At 35.6% G+C, this 26,698-nt stretch overlaps 1 protein-coding gene across 2 annotated transcripts in view; it reads left to right on the top strand.

The window, feature by feature from the left end:
* The first annotated feature begins 7,972 nt into the window (after positions 1-7,972).
* Positions 7,973-26,698, top strand: part of KLHL4 (kelch like family member 4) — a 124,909-nt gene continuing 106,183 nt past the window's right edge. For both annotated transcript variants that reach the window (XM_023733594.1, XM_004378869.2), the window contains exon 1: positions 7,973-8,535. In XM_023733594.1, the coding sequence (XP_023589362.1) occupies positions 8,114-8,535 (422 nt within the window). In that variant the 5' untranslated portion in view covers positions 7,973-8,113. The remainder of the gene's footprint in view (positions 8,536-26,698) is intronic.

Genomic DNA, 26,698 nt, shown 5'->3' with positions numbered 1-26,698 from the left:
AAAAGTTATGTATATTTTGCAAACATACTAATCAATAGTATATATTGCTTTTAATACATAAATGCATAATAAATGTATAAAACAGTTAATAGGAATGATTTGAAACTACTTAAGAATAGTTAACCTCTGGAGAAAGAAATGAATATAACTTAATGGTAATAGTAATCCCTGGGGAAAAAGAAATGAATCAACTTTAAAAAATGATAGTCTATTGTGGATGACCCTATGGGGCAGTTCTATCCTGTACTATATGTTCGTTATGAGTCAGAATCAACTAAATGGCAATGGTTTTTGGTTTATTGAGGATAAAGATTTGATAGGGACTACTTTGTAGCAGTTTTCAGCCTTGACATAGCAAATCCTCCCACCCCTTTGGCAAATATTTTTTAAAAGAATGATCACTTCTCTTATCCTGAAAAATTTAGACGAATAGTTATATACTTGTAAGAAACTTTTTTTTTTTTTGGGAGGGAGAACAGTGTGGAGGAAGTTATGAGGAGTTAAATTCATTTTGCAAAATTGTCACAGTTTGGATTTTTTTTCTAATTGTACTTTAGATGAAGGTTTACAGAGCACACTACCTTCTCATTAAACAGTTAGTACACCTATTGTTTTATGACATTAGTTAACAACCCCACAACATGTCAACACTCTCCCGTCTGGACCTTGGGTTCCCTGTCCCCTCTTGCCTTCTAGTCGTTGCCCCGGGCTGGTGTGCCCTTTAGTCTCCTTTTGTTTTATGGGCCTGTCTAATCTTTGGATGAAGGGGTGAACCTCAGGAGTGACTTCATTACTGAGCTAAAAGGATGTCTAGGGGCTGTACTCTTGGGGTTTCTCCAGTTTCTGTCAGGCCAGTAAATCTGGTCTTTTTTTTTGTGAGTTAGAATTTTGTTCTACATTTTCTCCAGCTCTGTCTGCAACCGTCTATTGTGATCCCTGTCAGAGCAGTCAGTGGTGGTAGCCGGGCACCATCTACTTGTATTGGACTTAGTCTGGTAGAAGCCGTGGTAGTTGTGGTCCATTAATCCTTTGGACTAATCTTTCCCTTGTGTCTTTAGTTTTCTTCATTCTCCCTTGTTCCTGAAGGGATGAGACCAGTAGAGTATCTTAGATGGCTTCTCACAGGCTTTTAAGACCCCGGACACTACTCACCAAAGTAGAACGTAGAACATTTTCTTTATAAATTGTGTTATGCCAATTAAGCTAGATGTTCCCCAAGACCATGGTCCCCACAGCCCTCAGCCCAGTAATGCAGTCCCTTAGGGACTTTGGATGTGTCTTTGGAGCTTCCATGACCTTGCCTTGTACATGTTGTGCTGACTTACCCAGTATTGTGTACTGTTTTACCCTTCACCAAAGTTACCACTTATCTATTGTCTATTTAGTGTTTTTCCATCTCCACCTGTCTCCTCCCTCATAACAATCAAAGATTGTTTCTTTTTGTGTGTAAACCTTTTCATGAGTTTTTATAGTAGTAGTCTTATACAATATTTGTCCTTTTATGATTGACTTATTTCACTCGGCATAATGCCCTCCAGATTCATCCATGTTGTGAAATGCTTCGCAAATTCATCATTGTTCTTTATTGTTGCATATTATTCCATTGTATGTTTACCATAGTTTGTTTATACATTCATCTGTTGATGGGCATCTAGGTTGTTTCCATCTTTTTGCTATTGTGAACAGTGCTGAAATGAACATGGGTGTTCATGTCTATTTGTGTGACGGCTCTTATTTCTCTAGGATATATTCCTAGGAATGGGATTGCTGAATCATATGGTATTTCTATTTCTAGCTTTCAAGCACCATCTCATTTTCCAAAGTTGTTATACCATTTTGCATTCCTACCAGCAGTGCATAAGAGTTCAAGTCTTCCTGTAGGCTCTCCAACATTTGTTATTTTCTGTTTTTTTGATTTGTGCCAGTAATGCTGTGGTGAGGTAGTATCTCCTTATGGTTTTGATTTGCATTTCTCTAATGGCTAGTGATCACAAGCATTTCCTCCTGTGTCTGTTGGCCGCTTGAATGTCTTCTCTGGTGAAGTGTCTTTTCATTTCCTTTGCCCATTTTTTAATTGTATTATTTGTCTTTTTGTTGTAGAGGTGTTGGATTTTCCTGTAGATTTTAGAGATTAGACCTTTGTCAGATTTGTAATAGCCAAAAATTTTTCCCCAGTCTGTAAGATCTCTTTTTACTCTTTTGGTGAAGTCTTTTGATGAGCATACAGAATCCACAGTTTTAATAAACAAAATGCATAAAGTCTTGGTTCACTAAAGTTTGAGAAGGGTTGCTTTAGAGAGAACAGTTTTCGATATAGAGACAGTAGTCAGATTTCAGGATAATTAAGTGGATAACAAGAAGCCCTGGTGATGCAATGTTTAAGTGCTCAGCTGCTAACCTATAGGTCGGTGGGTTCAAACCAACCAGTGGCTCCATGGGAGAAAAGACCTGGCTATCTGATCCCTAAAGATTACAGCCTAGGAAACCCTATGAGACAGTTCTATTCTGTCTTACAGTGTCTCTATGAGTTGGAATTGACAGAACACAACAAGTAGAAAACAAATGGAAAGGATTTGTAGAGAGCTAGTATGTTATCGTTGCTGTTAGTCGAGTCAGTTCCAACTTATAGCAACCTTATGTACAACAGAACAAAACACTGCATGGTTCTACACCATTTTCATGATGGTTGTTATGCTTGAGCCCATTGTTGCAGCCACTCTGTCAATCCATCTCATTGGAGGTCTTCCTCTTTTTCACTGACCCTCTGCTTTACTAAGCGTGATATCCTTCTCTAGGGACTGGTCCCTCCTGATAAGATGTCCAAAGTAGACGAGAAGAAGTCTTGCCATCCTCACTTCCATTGAGCTCTCTGGCTGTACTTCTTCCAAGATAGATTTGTTCTGTCTTTTGGCAGTCCTTGATATATTCAGTATTCTTCACCAACACCATAATTCAAAGGCTTCAATTCTTCTTCGTTCTTCATTATTCATTGTCCAGCTTGCACATGCATATGAGGCGATTGAAAACACCATGGCTTGGGTCAGGCGCACCTTACTTAGTCTTCAAGGTGACATCTTTACTTTTGAACACATCAAAGACATCTTTTGCAGAAGATTTGCCCAATGCAATACATAGTTTGATTTCTTTCTTTCTTTTTTTTTTTTAAAGCAAAAAGAAAGGTTTTATTCAGCATATATTCAAAGAGGCAAAAGTGGGAAATGGACAAGCATGCTGCCAGAGCCGTGTCTTTCTGAGTCCTTGGAAATATTACAGAATAGGCAAAAGTGGGAAAACGGACAACCATGCTGCCAGAGCGATGTCTACCTGAGTTGGAGGGATGTTACAGAGTAGACAAAAGTGGGAAAACGGACAAGCATGCAGCTAGAGCCACGTCTGCCCGAGTCCAAGAAATATTACAGAATAGGCAAGAATGGGAAAACAGGCAAGCATGCTGCAAAAGCGATGTCTGTCCGAGCCCACGTTATTTGATTTCTTGACTGCTGCTTCCATGGGTATTGATTGCGGATCTAAGTAAAATGAAGTCCTTGACAACTTCAATCTTTTCCCCATTTATCATGATGTTGCTTATTGGTCCAGTTGTGAGGATTTTTGTTTTCTTTATGTTGAGGTGTAATCCATACTGAAGGCTGTATGATCTTCATTAGTAAGTGCTTCACTTACTTTTACTTTTCAGATTTTGATAGGTATTAACTAATCTTCATCTTATTGTAAGAGGTACACAGGAAAATACACAATTATATATGAATCATAAAAAGCTCAAGAAGTATTAGAAAAACAAGATTTTAGACTCTGGTATACAAGAAGGTATTGTTTAGAGCTACTTGGATGGCCAGTTTAGTACTCCCTCTTCTGACTCATACCATGTATTATTTGTACCTCTATTAGGACATTTTAATCTTTTTTCATAGTATTTACGGTTTGCTTGTTCTTTGTCCAATATTGCCCTTTAGACACAGTAGGGAATACAAAGGTCTAAAACACAGATGCTGGCCCCAAGGAATGTATTTGGAATATTAACAAGACAGATAACGGGAATGCAACTCATGTTTAGTTACCAATACTCATTGATATGTCTAAAGCTAATCAGAAGAAATATTTAAGATTCTCTTCAGTTAATTTACATGATGAGTACCGATAATACACTTATTCACCAAGGGAAGATGATAATAGATGCTAACACTAGGGTGTAAGGAGTCTGTTGGAAAATAGATTGGGAAGATAGAGATAAGGATATTTTGTTTGTAACTGGTATAAAAGTCAACTATAGGCATACCTCATTTATTACACTTCACTTTATTGCAGTATCTGTTATGGTGATCTGTGATCAGTGATCTTTGATATTACTATTATAATTGTTTTGGGGCACCACAAATCACACCCATATAAGACGGTGAACTTAATCGATAAATATTGTGTGTGTTCTGGCTGCTCCACCAACTGGCCACTCCCCCATCTCGTTCCTATTCCCTGAGACATGACAATATTATAATTAGGCCAATTAATAACCCTGCAATGGCTTCTAAGTGTTCAAGTGAAACAAAGCATTGTGCATCTCTCACTTTAAATGAAAAGCTAGAAATAATTAAACTTAGTGAGGAAGGCATGTCAAAAGCCAAGATAGGCTGACAGCTAGGCCTCTTGTGCTAAACAGTTAGTCAAGTTGTGAATGCAAAGGAAAAATTCTTGAAGGAAATTAAAAGTGCTACTCCAATGAACACACAAATGATAAGAAATTGAAAGAGCGTTATTGCTGATATGGAGAAAGTTTCAGTGGTCTGGATAGAAGATCAAACCAACCACAACATTTCCTTAAGCTAAAGCCTAATCCAGAGCAAGGCCCTAACTCTCTTCAATTCTGTGAAGGATGAGAGAGGTGAGGAAACTGCAGAAGAAAAGTTTGAAACTAGCAGAGATTGGTTCATGAGGTTTAAGGAAAGAAGAAGTCTCCATAACATAAAAGTGGAAGGTGAAGTAGCAAGTCCTAATGTAGAAGCTGCAGCAAGTTATCCAGAAGATCTAGCTAAGATAGTTGATGAAGGTGACTACACTAAACAACAGATTTTCAATGTAGACAACACAGCCTTATATTAGAAGAAGACGCCATTTAGGACTTTTGTAGCTAGAGAGAAGCCAATGCCTGGCTTCAAAGCTTCAAAGGACAGGCTGACTCCCTTGTTAGGCACTAATGCAGCTGGTGACTTTAAGTTGAAGCCAGTGCTCATTTACTGTTCCCAAAATCCTAGTGTCCTTAAGAATTATGCTAAATCTATTTTGCTTGTGCTCTGTAAATGGAACAATAAAACTTGAATGACAGTGCATCTGTTTACAACATGGTTTACTGAATATTTTAATCCCACTATTGAGATCTACCACTCAAAAAAAAAGGTTCCTTTCAAAATATTACTGCTCATTGACAATGCACCTGGTCACTCAAGAACTCTGATGGAGATATACAAAGAAATTAATGTTGTTTTTGTGCCTGCTAACACAACATCCATTCTGCATCCCATGGATCAAGGAAGAATTTGACTTTCAAATCTTATTATTTAAGAAATATATTTTGTAAGTCTATAGTTGTCATAGATAGTCATTCCTCTGTTGAATGTGGTTAAAGTAAATTGAAAACATTCTGGAAAGGATTCACATTCTAGATGACATTAAGAACATTCGTGAGGAGGTCAAAATATCAATGTTAACAGGAGTTTGGAAGAAGTTGATTCCAACCCTCATGGATGACTTGGAGGGGTTCAAGGCTTTAGTGGAGGAAATAACTGCAGATGTGGTGGAAATAGCAAGAGAACTAGAATTAGAATTGGAGCCTAAAGATGTGACTGAATTGCTGCAATTTCATGATAAAACTTAAACGGATGAGGAGTTGCTTCTCATGGATGAGCAAAGAAAGTGGTTTCTTGAGATAGAATCTACACCTGGTGAAGATGCTGTGAACATTGTTGAAATGACATCAAAGGATTTAGAATGTTACATAAAGTTACTTGATAAAGAAGCGGCAGAATTTGAGAGGATTCACTCCAATTTCAATAGAAGTTCTACTATGGGTAAAATGCTATCAAACAGCATCGCATGCTACAGAAAAATCTTTTGTAAAAGGAAGAGTCAATCAACATGGCAAACTTCATTGCTGTCTTATTTTAAGCAGTCGCTACAGCCACCCCAACCTTCATCAATCACCACCCTGATCAGTCAGCAGCCATCAACATAGAGGCAAGATCCTCCACCAGCAAAAAGATTATGACTCGCTGAAGGCTCAGATGATAGTTACCATTTTTGAGTAGTAAATTATTTTAATTAGGATATGTACATTGTTTTTTAGACATAATGCTATTGCACACTTGATAGACTATAGTGTAAGCATAACTTTTGTATGCACTGGAAAACCAAAAAATTCATGTGTTTCACTTTACTGCGATACTCGCTTTATTGCAGTGGTCTGGAACCAGATCTGCAATATCTCCAAGGTATGCTTGTATATATCAATCAGTGCATATTTATTAACTTCATAGTACAAGGGGAGAAAACCTACAAACAGAAGAGAAAAATGGGAAAGATTATTGAATTTATAGAAAACTGCATGTAGAACATTTAGCAAAACTTAGAAAAAGAGATTAATTTCATCCTCTATTTTCAAGTTTTTTTTTCTTAAAATCAGTTGCATGTTGGTGTGTTGGAAACTTTGAAATCTGTTCAACCTCTCCAAATTATATATGAGGAAACTGAGATCCAAAGAGGCAAAGTAACTTGTCCAAGGTCACACAACTCATTAATGATAGAGCCAGAACTAAAACCAAAACCTTACAGTGTTATTATTCTAAGGACACACTGGTTCAACTTTCCTCCTTATCACCTGTATGCATGACATGAGAGCTGGATAAAATTCAAACTTAATTTCAAAATGACGTTGGTAAATACATTCCTGATACATGACTATCTGTTTCAGAAATATTTTCCTCTGTACAGAATAGTGATTTTGATTCAGATCCCAGAGTACTTTGTGCAGTTATTACTGAGTTGTGTGATGATTTGGAGTTGATTCAAAATATGCCATGTTGCATCCTCTCCTAAGGACCTTTGAAAAAAGAAAATAAACCTTTAACATTGCCTGTGAAAGTAAAGGACATGATAAGGTGGTGTTTATACAGGCATGGTGCCAGAATGGCCTATTCATTTTCAAGTTTTGGTCACTGGGAGAAGACATCTCCTCCAACCTAACCAGCTTAGAAAAGTGCCACTCTCTTGCTTCAGATGTAGACTTAAATTACCAACTCTCCATTCCCTTGTAGGGTGTGTGTGTGTATATGTGTGTGTGTGTGTGTAATTGTAATCATGGGTAACCAACACTTTGTTGTGTTTCTGAAACTGTTCAGGTTTTAAAGCAAATGTTTATCTATAGACATTCCTACTTTCAGAAGAGTTTTGTAAAAATAACTAAAAACCTGCATGAGAGGACTGATAACAAGAATCTTTCCCTTAATGAACCACTTTCAAAACTTCCATAAGAAAAACCCAAAAATAGATCGTAATGAATTCCCCTGTCGCAAAATCTCCTAGGACTAAGTGGCACATTTTTACAAGTGAGCTACCCAGAAAATGAATCTGACAGGGCAGGCAGACGGAGGGGTCAGTGTAGGCAATCTAGAAGGAAGTGAGTTTAAAGACTTTGTTTTTGCTTACTTGCCTAGGTTTAAGCCGCAGCTACTCTACTCTGGGTACTGAAGAAGCTGGCTGGGTTAGATATTTGCAGGTCCGTGCAGGAGGACTGCAGCGTGCAAATCCAGCAGCTGGAGTGTGTTGTGGTAGCTGCTTTCCTGTGCTAAGCTGATTTACTTGTTTAAGGTCTGACCTCATCATCCTGTCTGTATGGGTTCCCACCTACACAGTTAGCTGCAGCTTTCTGCTTCAGTTAAAAGGCTGGAAGTATTCACAGTGTACCACAGGCAGGGGAGGGGGAAGAGAAAGCAAGAAAGGCTGCTCTCACTTGTGCTTTTGTTAGTTCTACAGAAGAGGCAGAGAAACAGATAACAAAGGCTCCATTTCCTTTCTGTGAGAGAAGGCTTTTGTCTTTCCCCCTGCAACAATGTCAGTGTCTGGCAAGAAAGAGTTTGATGTGAAACAGATCCTAAGGCTACGCTGGAGGTGGTTTAGTCATCCTTCTCAAGGTTCACCCAACACTGGAAGCTGCCTTCAGCAGGAAGGATATGAGCATAGAGGGACCCCGGTTCAGGGCAGGTTGAAGAGCCACTCTCGGGACAGAAACGGACTGAAGAAAAGCAACAGTCCTGTCCACCACAACATACTGTCACCAGTGCCAGGACCAGCACCTGCCCATCAAAGAGCTCTTCAGAATTGGCAGCAACAAAACCTGATAGAACATCTCCGAGCAAATGAAGATACTCCTAAAGCAGTTCCAGAGGAGAATTTATTCAAAGGAGCTTGTGAGAAACACTCACAGGATTTGGAGATGATGACTGATGACAATATAGAGGATTCTACAGCGAGGTAGGAGTTTTCAGTCCCATAACTGAAAACCATATTCTAGGTTAACTTATCTTCTAATACTCTCATTTCATGTTTAAATAGAAAACACTGTAATAACCTCTGAATTTGTATAGTCAATGAGAGTCTCCAAGAACTTCTTTCCTCTAAGTCTATAAATGAAACTTAGGAATAATATATGTGTTTTGATAGTTAATGGGGAATGCATTTTAAAGGTTGTGAGTTTACTTCTATGTAAAATTAGAAATTTTATTTCAGTTCTAAAAGATGTTTATTATAATTACTAATTTTATGTAACTATTCTCTGTGGCTTGGATGTTCAGATAGCTGTTGTGATTCTTTGTGCAAGTGTGATGAATCACATCGAACTCTTTCTGACTTTGTGAGTTAGACGAACTTTGACAAAATAAAAGCTTTGACAGCTCAGCACATCCTTGTCTGTCCCTCAGTACATAGTTGCTATATTGCTGCTTGATAAATACATTATCTTTATGTGAGAATATGGAACAATTTCCTTTAGCATTTTGAGATTTATTTCAGGTTGTGTTACTTTTATAACTAGTTTGCAGTTGTGAAAATAGCCTGCCTAAAGCAGGTAATAAAATGCTGCATCCAGCAATGAGAGCTTTATGTAGGAAATGGAATCTGTCAGCTATTAAAATGGAACAAGTAATAATATCGTGTAGTTTGCATACGGTTCATAAAACATTTGATTTTATATTTACTTTCATATCTGCCAGTATTGTTTGTGTGGAAGAAAATTATGTTCTGTCCTACAATATCATCAAATATAACTTAACCTAGTGGATCTTTACATTTTTTTCTTTTTCATTATCAGAAATTTTTATTTTCCCAACATATTTTAGACGCAATTGATGATCTTGGCAATGTAATTAAAGCATGGAAGTGCTATAGAAAAAGAAATATTTTGATATATTTTAATTATATAACAGCTCAATATGAAGCTATGCTAATTTATTTGAAAAACTGGTTATTTGGTATACTGTATGTCTCTACATAAGTATAGAAGAGAAGGACTGCAAATTTGTTTCTTATTATAATTTTCCTCAGTATATCAGTCTTCCTGACAGTGCCTTGTTTCCATAAATTCAAAACAGAATCTCAGTAGAAACTAAAGTAGCATAACCGCATTATGGAACAGGACAAATCTACTGTGCAAAATGATGCCTTTATAGGAATTCAGTCTTCTAGTTGAAATGTAAACATGCAGAAGACTTTGGCCAAATGATTTTAAGTATATTAGATTGTCTGTGAAATAGACCTCTTAAGAGATAAATAAATGTGCAAATTTTTCTAAATAAATGCTACATAGCTGTTGAGATTGCAAGTTGTATTTGGTACAGTTAATAGGATTTCAAAGTAATATAGAGCCCATATTTTTAGATTCAGTAAGTTTTCAAATTATCTGTCCTCATCCTGAACAACAATTTTTAAAAACTGCTGAATTTGGAGGTTTATAAACACATTTAACTAGGTTGTAGAGAAATTGAAATTACCTACTGTTACCTCCTGACAAAATTATTTGATGATCCCTGAATTGATTTTCTAGAATGGGAATGTTTACAATAAATTAGTTGCTGGAAGAAAATGCTGGATAAAATGTAAAGTGTCACCAAATGGTATTTTTAAAATATATATATTTCTCTTTAGATTTTACTCCTGACAGTTTTCATGTTCCAACAAAGTGTTCTGTTAAAAATGTCCTATCGTTTTAGTGGGAAGTGAATATTTTCTTAAGTTAATATAGGAAGTAGTTTTATAGCTGTGCTAAGGATATGTTAGGCAGAAGAGCAGGGGTAAATTGAGGATCTTATTAACTAAAATATGATGGTTTATTATTTTCTTATTACTACATTCTGAATGTCCTAAAGTTTCTATGTCTTGGACCAGGAGAGTCCGAGGAGCTTCTTTCTGATATCCTGCCTCTCTGATGCCTCTCTTCTTCAACAAGATTGGCAGGCAGGAGAAAATTATCCTGACAAGTGGGCAGCTGCTTGACATCCCTTCAGTATAGTTCATGTGGTTTAAAAAAAATTGGTTTGGAGAATTATCACACTAGTACTAGTTGAGCTCTGACACCTAGGGTAAAGTAGCTCTTTAAGCCATCCTGTTTTGTACAGATACTACAGACAATGAGTAGAGAATAGACTAAATTACTAGCATGCAGCAATTACATCTAGTCCTAAAGAGGACATTAAAGCCAGGTATAAATTCATATTAATATGTTGGTTTGGGGATTTAAAAACCCAAATGCATTCCTATGTAAGTGAATTATAAGTATGTTATACATTTAGAAACTGTTCTATATTATGATTCCATACTATGCGTATGTACCTACTGGTATGCCTGTCATCAGAGATCTGGACTCAATTCTCATTTTCTTTTTGTCCTAGTTGTCTACTAACTCTGCATCTTTGTTTCTCCATGACTACCCTGCTCAGTGTCCATTTTTCCCCCTTTGTTTCAACCATAGTATTCCAACAAATATTTTATCAGTGTCTTATGATCATGCTTCTTAGATGACAGAATATTTAGCTATCGAATAACTGATATATTTATATTAGTATATATACTAATATATATAAATTTTCATTTACTTATAAATAAATGATTATATAAGTACATAGGTGGATGTCAAACTGTTAACATTATGCTAAATTGAATTTGCTATAAGAAATGCACTTTTCTCCTCATTGTGTTTGTGGATATTGAAAAAAATGCAGATAGCCTGGGTATGGGTCCAGAGAATGTCCCAGCACAAAGTCAAAGGTTCACAGAACTGTTTAGTTTTGAGGCATTGGCAGTAATAGGGATTATGCCCTCATCCTTACCTATTTGGACTTTAGTTTTTTGTATAACCTACCAACTGTACTGATAACGTGATTTTTTTTATATTTTTCGCCAGTGTTGCACTGTGAGACAACACTCCAAATTCCCTTCCACTTGAACCCTTCAACTTTTCAAGTGATATTTGTCTGGAAGAAAGAATAGCTGTCACTGTACACTGTGATAACCCAAAGAAAGGGTGGCTGGATGAGTTAGACTTAGAATCATTCCACAAATACCGAGCTCTCATTGTGTGTCAGGTACTTTCCTAGGTGCTGTGGATAAAGCAGGATCAAAACAGAGAACCTGTTTTCATGGAGTATACATTCAAAGGGGGGCAAGAGAGGCAATAAAAATAAACACAAAATATAATATTTAAGTGATGCTAAACAGTATGAAGAAAAGGGGCGATAGTGAAGGAGAGGGTGCTCTTTTAGATAGGAAAGGCATTTCTGATGAAGTAGAATTTGAGCAGAAATATAGATGAAGTCAAAGAGGAAGCCATGGGAATGTCTGACTCTAGAATTTGAAGCAAATGAAAGGTTACTGCTGCTGTGCCACAGACCCAAATCTGTTGCCGTTGAGTCTCTTCCGACTCATAGCGACTTTATAGGACAGAGTAGAACTGCCCCATAGGGTTTCCAAGGAGCAGCTGGTGAATTCGAACTGCTCACCTTTTGGTTAGCAGCCAAGCTCTTAAACACTACGCCACCAGGGCTCTTAATCCACCACCCATCTTTTTCTATACAAATCAACACTACACATTCCCACATTGTGTCGTCCATTGAATAACATCCAAAACATCCTTTAACTTAACTGGTGAATTAAAAAATACGCCCTGACCTTTTGTTGATTATCATGATTGTAGTATCACATGCCTGGCCCATGGCCAGAGGTGACTTTCCAGCCATCCTGTAACCATGGTGGCATTTTGTCCTTTGGAGATCTGTCTATTCAGCCAGCAGACCATACACCTCGTGTACACAGACCTATGCCCTTTGTGAATACAGACACATGATGATTTATTTACTTTCTTAATGAAACTATTTGCATAGGGCCAAATGTACTATGGATCTCCATCTTCAATACAAACCCATCTGTGACATGGAATCTGCTTGGAAAGTATGCATAAGGGAAATCCTGCATCTAAAACAGTAAAACTTATTTGTAATGTTCCTTCTCATAAAGTTGGACGTGAGCCATGTGGGTATTTGCAGGAAAAGATTTCCAGACAGAGAGAACAGCGATCCCTAAGGCCCTAAGATGGGAGTGTGTGCGATATGCTCAAAGAAATGCAAGGAGGCCAGTGCATCTGTAGTAGAGTCCTCAAGGGAGAGAGTGGTAGGAGATGACTTTGGGGAGGTAACAATAATAAAAAAAAATTTACATTAAAAATAATAATTACTTTTTTAAGCACTTATTATCTGCCAAGCAATAAGAACTTTACATATATTTTCCCATGCTCTCAAGGAAAATCTTTAACTATGAATACGGTGTGTGTTTATATCCACAATTAATACACGTTATTTTGTTTCATATCTTTTGTTGTTGTTGCTTATCTTTGTACATGGCAAAAATAATTTGGTTTTCTAAGGTTCAGAGGATAGGCCTGTTAATTTTACACTGACTTTTTCAGTAGAGACTCTTACTTCAAATGCTGCCGATGAAGGATAAGGAACAAACTGCAATTTTATTGTTGTTTTTAGAAAGATTAAGGATGAATTCCTTTGCCTATAGTTTAAAGTGTACCATGCAAAATTACTTAAATTACTCAATTGCTTTACTAAATTTGGAGCATGCCAATAAATAATTTAAACTTAATGTATTTATCCCTAACCTCAAATCCTGTTACTAACAGTCTCATTCCTGAGAGTGAGGTACTGTGATCCTCATGTCTCATTCTTGACAGTGTGTTATTGCATATATATTGAAGTTGATAGTCATTAAAATAAATTTAATATTTGAAAAAATTGAAAGTCCCTTCTATCTAGGGAACTGATGATATTTTAGGGCCATGTTCCTTTAAATATAATGATCAAGCACCTATAATTATTATTTCTGATATATGAAAGACACATTATTTCATTCCTGAATCTGGAAATAGTAACAGAGGACTCAGATTGTATGGAAATATTTAGTATGTGACTTCAAGAATAACAAATTAATAATATTGACCTGTCGTAAATTTCCTAATTGTCAGTCACTTGGTACTTTGATTTAAAGTGTATTTCTTAAACTGGATTTTATCATACATGTCTTCCTTCTGATACATTTAAGACATTTACCCCTTAATGCTTATTTTGTTGATGCATTTCCTGTGACTTTAAAAGTGAAAAGAGTTGCAAGGTTATATATGTGTGTGTGGGGGGGGGGAGTGTATGTGTATGTACACATCAGTGCAAAATTCTTATTTTTTTAAATTATTGTACTTTAGATGAAGGTTTACAGAACAAACAGGCTTCTCATTCAGCAATTAGTACACATATTGTTTTGTGACATTGGTTACCAACCCCATGACATGTCAACACTCTCCCTTCTTGACCTTGGGTTCCCAATCACCAGCTTTCCTGTCTGTCCCCTCCTACCTTCTAGTTCTTGCCCCTGGGCTGGTGTGCCCCTTTAGTCTCATTTTGTTTACGGGCCTGTCTAATCTTTGGCTGAAGGGTGAACCTCAGGAGTGACTTCATTACTGAGCTAAAAGGGTATCCGGGGGCCATAGTCTCTGGGTTTCTGCAGCTTCTTTCAGGCCAGTAAGTCTGGTCTTTTTTTGTGAGTTGGAATTTTGTTCTACATTTTTCTCCAGCTCTGTCCAGGACCGTTTGCTGTGATCCCTGTCAGAGCAGTCAGTGGTGGTAGCCAAGCACCATCTAGTTATGCAGGACTCAGTCTGGTGGAAACTGAAATCAAGATGCAAGACTAGGGAACAGTGGATTCTCAATAAAGAAACTTAAGCGAAAATATAATATTCTGCAAGATGATCCTGGAGCATCTTGTAGTCTCAGAAAGTAAGTGCTCAAAAAAAAGAAAACCCACAGTGATGAGAGTATGTCAAAGGGACACGAGAGTCAACTGCAAGGCTAAAGCTGCAACAATTTTAGCAACAAAAGAAAGTAATTTTGGATTATAACCTAAAGTATAAAATAAATATGCATGATTCCATACTGATATAAATAAAGGATTGAATAAATGAGGGAGAAGAGATAAATCTACTGTGCAACAGAATTCCAAATAATTTATGTAGATACTCTGCCCTCAAGGAGGTAGAGCAGAATGTTGTGCCTTAAGTGTAGGCTGTGCATAGTGACTTTCTTCAGTAGAGTACAATATGCGAGGGGTGAGAGGAGAAAAACATTACAGTGGAGAAACCTGACAAACACTGCCTCAGCCAGGTGACCAAGGACATAAGTCAAGAAACATCAACAGACACAAGTCATGTTCACAGTATGTGCTCTTGATTTTTTGTGATGAGAAAGACACTTTACCTGTGTGGTCTTTCTTCCCCAAAACTCAAAATCACTGTCTAATCATGCAAAAAGCATCAGAAAAATCCCACTAGAGGGGAATTCTACAAAATACCAGTAATCTTCAAAACTTTCAGGGTCTTCAAAAACAAGGAAAGTCTGAGAAACTGTCACAGCCAAGAGGAGCCTAACGAGACATGATGATTACATTAAGCTGGTATCCTAGATGAGATCCTGGAACAGAAAAAGAACATTAGGTAAAAACTGAGGAAATCTGAATAAACTATGAGCTTTACATAATTTTAATGTATCAACATTGGTTCATTAATTATAACAAATGTACCATACCAATTAAGATGTTAATTTTAGGGAAAACTGAATGCAGGATATATGGGGACTGTCTGTCCAATCTTTGCAACATTTCTGTTAAAAAAAAATATAGTATTCCAGCAAGACCTATCTTAGTAAATAGATTTCTTAAATCAATACTAGAGGACCATCCAAGTGTGAGAACTGGGTTTTTGTTGTTTGTTTTGTTTATTTTGTTTTTTGGCAAATGGTTAGAAGGATATTGAGTAAAAATCAAATGGCTCTTACCTTCTTCATGCATAAGTCCTATACAATGGCAGCAAGATAGTATCCTAAAGGCAATCCTAGGGAAGTCAGCAAAAGTTCTGACAACATGTGAAAACTATATTCAATTTCAAAGTTCTGTCTTTATGCAGAATATATTGATTGTGACTGCCATTTATTTTGTACCAATTTTTAGGGCATAGCAGCTAATGCTTTCATAGTTGGGTATAACAGAAAACCATTATTATTTTTTAATCAGTGAGGATACTACAGATGAAGTGGTATGTATTTATTGGTGTTTTCACATGAAAACATGATATCTCACTAGTATTTTTTGATATTTGTTTACATTGATTTCTATGATTTATCTCTCAGGAGAAAAAAAAACCCTGCAAATATAAGACAAGTTTCCTTACATAAAAATCTTTATCGCCCATGCTAAAATGAAATATACAGCCATTGAATATATTTTGTTCATAGTGATTCTTTTTCATTCATGTTATAATTTCACTAAAGAAAATGGAAACTATTATGTGGTTGAAAATAAGATTTTGTAAATAGACTTAAAAAGAACTACCTCAGAAAAGGTGACTAAAAGAAAATCTAATTTGAATCTAATTCAGTTATCTGGCATTTTTAGGATGTAACAGGTATTACTGAAATTGAAAAAAAAAGGATTACAAAAGGTTTCATTCTGAAAACATTGTAAAATATTTATTTCCCAAATCAATATACAGATATAATATGCATATGTCATTATCATTTGCACTAGAAGAAGTCTGTACCCATGATCTTGTTTATTAAAACTATCAGAAGTGAATCCACAGTCCTTTGTTACTCCTGGTTAACCTTTCTTAGCTTGTGACTATTAGTCACAAGGATTTTTTTTCCCCCTCACATTTTTTTCAAATGTTACTATTCAGAATGGACCTTGTGCTGTCTTCAATGCCCCCATCCTTGATTGTTATATCCTACAGTGGAACTATCTATTGTTTTCTCAAGCCATATTAAACAGCTTGCAAATTTTATTCAGCAAGTTTTTAATGTGAATAATTGGCTCTTGGTCATGCCCCTGATGGCTCATTAAATCTCTTGTCCACCTTTTCCCTGTAAAACCAAATTGTTGTCAGTACAATGACATTTAGATGCCCTTGTCTGGTTAATGTTGATCATAGCACCTGTAACAACACTAATAAAATTCCATTTGTAACATAACAGCCTTTCACATAAAACTTTGGGTACTACAGCTATTAAATCTAGTCTGAGGTCTGTCACAATATTTGACAAACCAGTTACTTATTTTTTCCTTCATTCAACAAGTATTTATTGAGCTCCTACTACATTCATGAGGGCAGTGGTGGTTCAGTGGTAGAATTCTTGCCTTCCCTGTAGGAGACCTAAGTTCAATTCTTTGCTAATGCACTCAAGTACAGCCATCACTTGTCTGTCAACAGAGGTTTGCATATTGCTATGATGCTGAACAGGTTTCAGTGGAGCTTCCAGACTAAGACAGACTAGGAAGAAAGGCCTAGTAATCTCCTTTTGCAAATCAGCCAATGAAAACCTTGTGGATCACAATTGTCAGATCCTATAGTGCATGGGGTCTCCATAAGTCAAGGGCTGAATGGGTGACAATAACAATACCACCATCACATGCATTATTCTTTCCTAGGCGCTCTAGTGAATGAAAAGATGAATAATGCATGTCAGTTCCCCCTAAGAATTTATAATATAGTTGTTAAGATAAAATGTATTCATATGACAGTTTTAATAGCCACAAAAAGAAATAGATTATAAGAACAGTTTAAGTTGTTTAGTCTTTGAACCCTATAGACACTCAAAGGCAAGAAAGAATCCTTCTGCCAAAACAACTTTGGAAGGCTTTATGGAGGAGATATGATTTGAGATGAATTTTAAGGAATGGATATAGTATTTTGATACAGATTTGAGAAAGAATGGATTCTACATAGGAGGAAAACACACAGTAACTTTTCATGTAATAAGCAGGGAAGTTTTTATGCAAAAAGCAGGAAGTTTAAAGTATGTTCAAATGGCAGATTCCAGTTTGGTTGAAGTGAATGGCACACATTGGACTGGAAAGGGAGTTTAGGGCTAGGTTATGGAGGGTCTTAAAAGCCAGGGTAAGTACTCTGTCTGGACTTTATCTTAGAGGTCAGGTCTTTTTAACCTCCAAGTAATCTATGAAATATTTTTTATATATGAATATTTTTTAGAGAGTTTCAATTTGCTTTCCTCAGATTCTAAAAATATTCTGATTCCCATAAAGATATAAGAAGTATTATTATAGACAATTAAGAATTACTGAAAGTTATTGAACTATGGAATTAAGTAATCAAAACAATGCAAAATTTATCAATGAACTTCCTGGACAACAATGAAAATAATCTGCAATTTTTAGCTGGTGAAGTTTTGCAAATGGGGTTTCTAGGCAGTCAGAAGTGCCTCATTTTTGTTTTTAGACTAATTGTCAACATTTCTCATGTTACCTAATCTACAAGAAAGTTTCCAACCTTTTGAAAATTTTCTTAAAAATATACTTTTAGGTCATAGGCTGGTAAAACAATGAATGGTTGTAAAGAAAGGATGTCAACAGATACAATACTTTAGGTGAACAAAAAAATTGTGGTAAGTTAAAAATATAGAAAATACAGAGTATGACATGTAGACTATCCATTTATGATTTTTTACTTTTTATCAAGTTCTGACTGGATGAATTTCCAAAACTCTGGAAAGTTCATTAAGATATTTGAGTAAGTGATGTGTTAAAAGTCTCATAATCTATTACCACATTTCCATATTTTACCGTAATAAAATTTGTATAACCATTAGCAAGTCTATTTGCATGTTTTTAAGACTCCATTAAATGATATATTAATCACATTAATAAAAGATAAGAAAGTTTTAGTATACTGAGTTCAATTAATATTGTATTGAAGAGTAGAATACCTTAACTGCCACATACTGGAGAGAAAAGTACTTCTTCCAGCTGAAAAATTAGTCATGAGAACAATCAAGGAAATTTTGCTGCAGTTCTGTAGGATAATGTAAATTAATCTTAAGTTTGCATTATTAAATTCTGCATACATGAGGACTACAATATAGACTGCATATGTTTGAGAAAGAAAATGTTATTTTTCAGAACTGTCATGATAGCCAGCAGTATTATGTTAAAAGACTACATTTAGCTGATAATCTCAGAGAACACTTAGAAACATAAAATCATAAGCTTTTAGACTCTTTTCTTTGAATAAAGATAAAAGTATAAAATGATAAAATACCTTGGTTAGACAATAAAGGAATCATTCTCTCTTGGGAAGTAAAGTCCAACTATAAAACCTCTAGGTTAATACAATTAAAAGCCCTAATCCTGAGGCACTTCCTAGTCCAGGTTAATTAGGTACCCAGAGTACTGCATTAGAAGTTTCAGCAAGTATAAGCAAAGAATTATCACAATCACAAGCCCAGTGTGATAAAACAAATATGTAGTGACTTCAGCCTTAAAGATTACTCAATTTTATCCATTGCTAACAACAGGCTTTTATTATTTTTGCCTCCAAAATGCAACAGTAAGAGCCTTCCATGAGGGAAAGGAACTCAAGAGCTTCTAGTTGAGCCACAGTGGATGGATTAACCAAAATCACTGTGTAGTCCAAAGGTTAGGAACATTAAACCAGGTCATTAAGCAAAGGAAACTTTAATTAGGAATTAAAAAGTCAGTTTATCTGGTCAAAGCTAGAAAACTGGAGATCTGAATCTTGGATAAAGGTGACACAAAAGAAAGAATGTGAAGCCAAATTTAGAAACTTCAACAAGAGTAGAAGAAAGCACTACTATAAATCTGTTAAGGTAATAAAGGTTCTAACTAAATAGCGTGAGGAAGGCAGATCATACACAGAGAGACTAGTAAAAAGTGCTACTCCTGGGGCCTTTCTTCTCCTTCCTTATATTTCTAAATAGGATCTTGGACTTCACTGTTCCCTAGAATCATCTGGGGAATGTTTTAAAAAATGTAGATATTCAGGATCCACCAGAACATATTTTATTAGATCTGTGTTAAATCTGATTTAGAGTTCTGAATTTTTAACAAATTTCTCATATGATACTAATTCAGGAACTGAACATTGAAAACCACTTGCTAATCAGCAGAATACACATTCTTTTCAGCTCACATGGAACCATCTCCATGACAGACCACATCCTGAGTCATTAAGTACACCTTAACAAATTTGAAAGAACAGAACTCATACGGAGTATTCCCTCAGACCAGAATGGAATTAAACTAGAAATCAATAATATAAAAATAGCTAGAAAATCCCAAATTTTTGAGATTGAGCAACACATTTCTAAATCACATAAGTCAAAGAAGAGGTCTCAAGAGAAATTTAAAAATATTTTAAACTAAATTAAAATGAAAGTAAAATGTATCAAAATTTGTGGGATACAGCAAAAGTGGTGCTTAGAGAGAAATTTATAGCATTGAATGCATATACTAGAAAAGAAGAAAGATCTTAAATCAGTAACCTAAGCTTCCACCTTAGGAAACTAGAAACAGAAGAGCAAATTAAATCCAAAGTAAGCAGAAGAAAAACAATTATAAAAATCAGAGCAGAAATCGGTGAAATTAAAAACAGGAAAATAGAGAAAATCAAGAAAACCAAAGCTGTTATTTTGAAAAGATCAATACATTTGATAAACTTCTACCCAGGCTAACCAAGAATAAAAGAGCAGACACAATTACTAATATCAGAAATGAAAGAGGAGCCATCACAACTGATCCCATGGACATTAAAAGGATAATAAGGAAATATTACGAGCAACCCTATGCTTATAAATTTGATAGATTAGATTAACTACGCCGTTTCTTTGATAGACAATCTACAAAAACTAACACAAAGAGAAATAGATAATTTGAATGGGCCTATATCTATTAATTGAATCAACAATTAAAAACCTGTCAAAACAGAAACCACTAGGCCCAGATGGTTTTGCTGGTGAATTCTTTGAAATGTTTAAATAAGAAATAATATCAATTCTCTACAAGCTCTTCCAGAAAACAGAAGCAGAGGAAACCTTTCCTAACTCATTCTATGAGGCCAACATTTCCCTAATATCAAAACCAAAAAAAAAAAAAAAAATACAAGAAAGAAAATCTATCGAACAATATTTCTCATGGTAATGTAAAAATCTTCAACAAAATATTAGCAAATCAAATTCAACAATGTATAAAAAGAATTATACACTGTGACCACATGTGATGTATTTCAGTTATGCAAGGCCAGTTCATCACTGGAAAATCAGTTAATGTAGTTTATCACATCAACAAGCTGAAAAGAAAAAAAAAAAATCATATGATATCAATAGATATAAAAAAACATTTGACAAAGTCCAATACCCGGTCATAATAAAAACTCTCAGCAAACTAGGAATAGGGGAGAACTTCCTCAACTTGATAAAGAACATCTGCAAAAACCTGTAGCTATCATCATACATAATGGTGAAAAAACTAGATGCTTTCCCCCTAAGGTCAGGAACAAGGCAAGGATGTTCACTCTCACCACTCCTATTCAGTATTGTATTGGATGTCCTAGCTAATGGAATAAGATAAGAAAAATAAAAGATAAACAGATTGGGAAGGAAAAAATAAAACTGTCTGTTCACAGATGATATTATTGTCCATGTAGACAATCTAAAAGAATCGACCCCCAAAATCCTGAAAATAATAAGCAATTATAGCAATATCACAGGATACATGTTTAACATACAAAAGTCAACTGTTTTTATATATAACAGAAATTAACAATGGGTATTTGAAATGAAAAAACACAACACCACTTACATTGGCACCTAAAACATGAAATGACTCGAACCCATTGCTGTTGAGTCAATTCCAACTCATAGCGACCCTGTAGGACAGAGTAGAACTGTCCCTTAGGGTTTCTAAGGAGTGGCTGGTGGATTCAAACTGCCAACCTTTTAATTAACTGCCAAACGCTTAACCACTGTGCCACCAGGGCCCCAAAACATGAAATACTTGGGTATAAATCTAACAAAATATGTGCAAGATGTATATGAGGAAAATTACAAAACACTGATGGAAGAAATTAAAGAAGACCTAAATAAACATGGAGAGAGATTCTATGTGCATGAATAGGAAGACTTAATATTAAGATATCAATTCCTCTCAATTTTATGTATAGATTCAACACAATCCAAATAAAAATCTTGGCAAGTTATTTTGTGGATATTGAAATTTGATTCTGAAGTCTATATGGAAAGGCAAACGACTCAGTATGGCCACCACAATGTTGAAAAACAAGTTGGAGGACTAACGCTACTTGATTTCAACACTTACTATAAAGCTACAGTAATCAAGACAGTGTGGTATTAGCAAAATAATAAACAAATAGATCAATGGAATAGATTAGAGAGCCCAGAAATAGACCCATGTAAATATAGTCACATGATCTTTGACAAAGAGCAAGAAAATTCAATGGAGAAAAGATAGTCTTTTCAACAAATGTTGCTAGAACAACTGGATATCCACGTGCAAAAAAATAAATCTAGACACAGACCTTACACCTTTCACAAAACAATAACTCAAAATGGATCATAGACCTAAATGTAAAATGCAAAGTTAAAGGAGAAAAATCTAGGTGACCCTGGGTTTGGCATGACTTTTTAGATATACCACCAAAAGCACAATGCATGAAAGAAAAAATTGATATGTTGGATTTCATTAAAACTTAAAAACTTATGCTCTGGGAAAGACACTGTTAAGAGAATGAAAAGACAAGCTACAGACTAGGAGAAAATATTTGCAAAAAGTATATCTGATAAAGGAATTATACTCAAAATATATTTTAAAAAACTCTTAAAACTCAACAATAAGAAAACAAACAACCCAATTACAAAATAGGCAAAAGATCCCGACAGACACTTCAACAAAGAAGATACACAGATGGCAAATAAGCATTTGAAGAGATGTTCAATACATATGTCAACAGGGAATTACAAATTAAAACAACAGTAGAATACCACTGTATACTATTAGAATGGCTAAAATCCAAAACAATGACAACACCAAATGCTGGTGAGGTTGTGAAACAACAGGAATTCTCATACATTGCTTTTGGGAATGTAAAATGGTACAGTTACTATTGAGAGTCTGGTGGTTTCTTACAAAGTTAAACATAGATTTGCCATAGGATCCAGCATTCCTGCTCCTCGATATTCAGTCGAATGAGTTGAAAACTTATTATCCACACAAAATCCTACACATAAATGTGTTTACCAGCATTATCCAAAATTACCAAAAATTAGAAACAACCAAGATGTCCTTCAGTAGGTGAATGGATAAACAAACTGTGGTACATTCAAACAATGGAATATTATTAATGGATAAAAGGAAATGAGTATCAAGATACAAAAGACATGGAGGAACCTTCAGTGTTTATTGGTAAGTGAAAGATGCCAGTCTGAAAAGGCTACACAATATTTAGTTCTAACTATATGACGTTTAGAGCCCTGGTGGCAGAGTGGTTAAGCATTCAGCTGCTAACCAAAAGGTCGGCAGTTAGAATCCACCAGCTGCTCCTTGGAACCCTATGGGGCAGTTCTACTCTGTCCTATGGGTTGCTATGAGCTGGAATCGACTCAACAGCAGTGTTTTTTTTTGGTATATGACTCTGGAAAAGGCAAAAGTATAGAGAGTAAAAAGACTGGTGGAGGTTTGGCAGGAGGAAGGGAAATGAATAGGTGGAACACAGGGTATTTTAAGGGCAGTGAAACTATTCTGAGTGCCAGTCTAATGGATACATGACGTGTATGCATTTTTCACAGTCCACAGAACTGTACAGTACAAAGAGGGAAACTTAACATAAACTGTGGACTTTAATAATAATGTGTCAATATTGCTTCAGAGCCCTGGTGGTGCAGTGGTTAAGAGCCTGGCTGCTAACCAAAGGTTGGCAGTTCAAATCCACCAGCCATACCTTGGAAACCCTGTGGGGCAGTTCTACTCTGTCCTCTAGGGTCACTGTGAGTCAGAATTGACTCGATGGCAACGAGTAATATTGATTCATCATTTGTAACAAATGTAATGGCACCTAACAACAACAGTGTAAGGTATTAATGATAGAGAAACTGTAGGGAAGAGGGGATCTATGGGAACTCTGTACTTTCTGCAAAATTTTTCTGTAAACCTAAAACTCCTTTAAGAAATAGAGTCTATTCAAAACAAAAACACTTGGTCAACTCCTGCAAGCCTAGCTCATCAGCATTCTGGCAGAATCCTAACACTTGATATTTTGGTAAAGGTAAACACCTAAGAAATATAACACTATGGTTTGAATCTATGATTTACATCGACAAGTTCTTACATGTTGACCAGTCAAATCCTTTAAAAAAATCATCAACAGTATTAATCTAGCACTACACTCACCCATGTGTAATGAACTTTATTAGGTTTTGTGGAAGGATGGCAAATAAAATAAATAATATCCTTGAATAGTTTATAATCTAATAATCCAGTTGTAATGGAAAAATAGATCCCCTTCCCCCCAATAAATAAATAAAAGCAGCAATTTGGTTTATATCTCCTAGTGTTTAGTATAGATACTATACAGGATAATTAAGATGAGAGTAGGGTTAATACTCAAGACACCTTGAAATGTAGACAAATACTAAAACGTTAACGCAAGAATAGAAGCAAATTTCAACTGAGAAACAAAATGGCCATCACTAACATTGGCCTATAGAGTTGCTATGAGTCAGAATCGACTCAACAGCAATGGGTTTGGTTTTTTTGGTAACGCTGGCCTCAGCTCTCAGGTGAACAATCTTGGGGGTTGGCCAGTAATTACTAATATAGTATATATATATTGTTCATTTATTGAACATACTGATTCTATTCTGGCACACTGTACACCTACCTACCTACTCCACTCCCCACAGTTCTGTTAACTAATGGGTTGCTTTTCTCTTATTTTCTCCTTGTTACTTAGTTACTCTCCTCACTTTCCATTTTATTTTTTTTTTTCCTGTATGAATGGGCCAATATATTAAAAGTACAGAAGTCTAAAAAGTGTACCCCAAAATTGGAAAATAATAAAAAAGGAGAAATGGTTTATTTTTAAGCAAGATAGAAAGTGAGATAAAAAATTAAGATTTTCTCTACAAATTATGACTCTGATTAAGAGATCTAGTATGTTAAATGATCACCTTTCAAAAACGCTTGGCCAATCTTAATAACACAGTGAAGCAAGGTTGATGAAACCAAAAACCCGTTACCGTCGAGTCAATTTCAACTCATGGCAACCCTATAGGGCAGAGTAGAACTGTCCCCATAGAGTTTCCAAGGAGCGCCTGGTGGATTCGAACTGCCAGCCTTTTGGTTAGCAGTGATGGCTCTTAACCACTATGCCACAAGGGTTTCCACAAAGTTGATATCACTTAGCATATATCTTGCAACAGATCAAGATGGTTTTTATTCCTATGTTAAATATCATAGATTAACACTTGAACTTGCCACAGATGATCAGATATAAGTGCATATGCTATAATTACTTTCATAACTAGTGCATTCTGAGGATAAAGGAAATTTCTGCCCTGAATTTTTTTCTTTTTTTACTTCCTTTGAGTGGTATCTATAATAATTGCATATTTATCAGAGATTTTAGAATTTTAGAGCTATAAAGGACTTTTAAAGAACTGTATAGGTGAGGAAAGTGAAGCCTAAACTATAGAATGACTACAGCTAATTAGTGACAAGCTGGGAGTAGAAATCAATATTCCTAACTCCTGGACTCTCCCACACTGCTCCCTCAACGACATATTCCAGTCCTTCCTTCTGGTAAAATTATGTGCGTCCAATCAGCATTATAGCTGATGTTGGATAGTACTTAGGTTAGGCTGGTCATGGAATACCTTGGAATTAAATATTTGAAATAAATGTGACATTTTAAATTAGATAACTGCCACATCAGAGATATAAATTAGGACATTTCACAAACCTCTGTATCCTAGAAATAGTTAAATCTTCGTCTTCATTTCACTGTTGGCAGAAAATAGCTAAAACATTCCAGTCAATTCAGATGCAAATGTTATACTCTTTTAATTGTCTACCACCACATAGGGGCTTCTCTCTACTCTCAGGAGTTCAAGAGCAAGGCTAGGGGGGTTTCTGATTGGGGGGTAATCTAATCTGTTCTTTTGACTTCTCCACAGTAGCAGTATGTGTAACCCAGAACTGAATGAGTACATATTGATGCTGTTACTAATATCCTTAAGTAGATCAATTTTGCAACTTATTCAGAAAATGAGAAATAATTCAAATACTACCAGCAAGTTCTCAGAAACTAACCAACAATTTCCCTGAAACAATTTGGGCCCTATTCTCTTGTTCTGATGATAAATATATCTATGTAAAACCTCTTAGACAATTTTTAAAGTTATACTAGAATTTTCTCATCTTCAAGATAAATTACCAGAATTAGCATAAGATTCCTAAGGCCTCCTTTCTTACCCTCTAAATAGTTTTCTGTCGACAGTCATACACTAGTATCCATTGCCTGTGGATTCTGACTCATGGTAACCCCATGTGTGTCAAAGTGGAATTGTGCTCCATTAGGTTTTCAATGGCTGATTTTTCAGAAGTACATCACCAGGCCTGTCTTCTGAGGTGCCTCTGGATGGACTCAAACCTCCAACTTTTCCGTTAGCAGTTGAGCACATTTAATGGTTTGAACCACCCAGGGACTCCATACACTAGTAAGGGCCTGACTATCATAGACTTGTACTTTTCTGTTGAAAGTGGCTTGCAAAAATAAATGAATTAAAATTGCTGATTCTTCTTAAAGTTTTAGGTCATTAAAACAAGAAGAAAATATTTATAAAACATGCATATTTATAAAACATCTGACACTGCTTCTAATCAAGTCCAAATGAAAGGCATTATCACTAACATAAAATGATTTCCTTTTATCATTATAGCTTAGCATAGAAGTGTACGGGTGTATGAGAATTCTGGCCATTATTTAAATAGCAAAACCATGAATCTTGAAAAAGATTGGAAAATTCCTAGATGACAGACATACATACTGTGCAAAATTATTATTTAGTGTTTCATTGTCTTTTCATTTTGAATGGACAAAATATAATAGTCCTGCTAAGGTAATTTTAAGACAGAAGTGCATAGATAGTCATTCTTAAATAGTTTGACAGTCACATACCTTTAAAATTTAATTTACAAGTATTGGAAAATATTA

Source organism: Trichechus manatus, unplaced genomic scaffold (genome assembly GCF_000243295.1).
Source record: "Trichechus manatus latirostris isolate Lorelei unplaced genomic scaffold, TriManLat1.0 scaffold00060, whole genome shotgun sequence".
In the NCBI taxonomy this organism is placed as follows: domain Eukaryota; kingdom Metazoa; phylum Chordata; class Mammalia; order Sirenia; family Trichechidae; genus Trichechus; species Trichechus manatus.
Note: the sequence above shows the minus strand (reverse complement) of the source record. Positions and strands in the feature narration are given on the sequence as shown.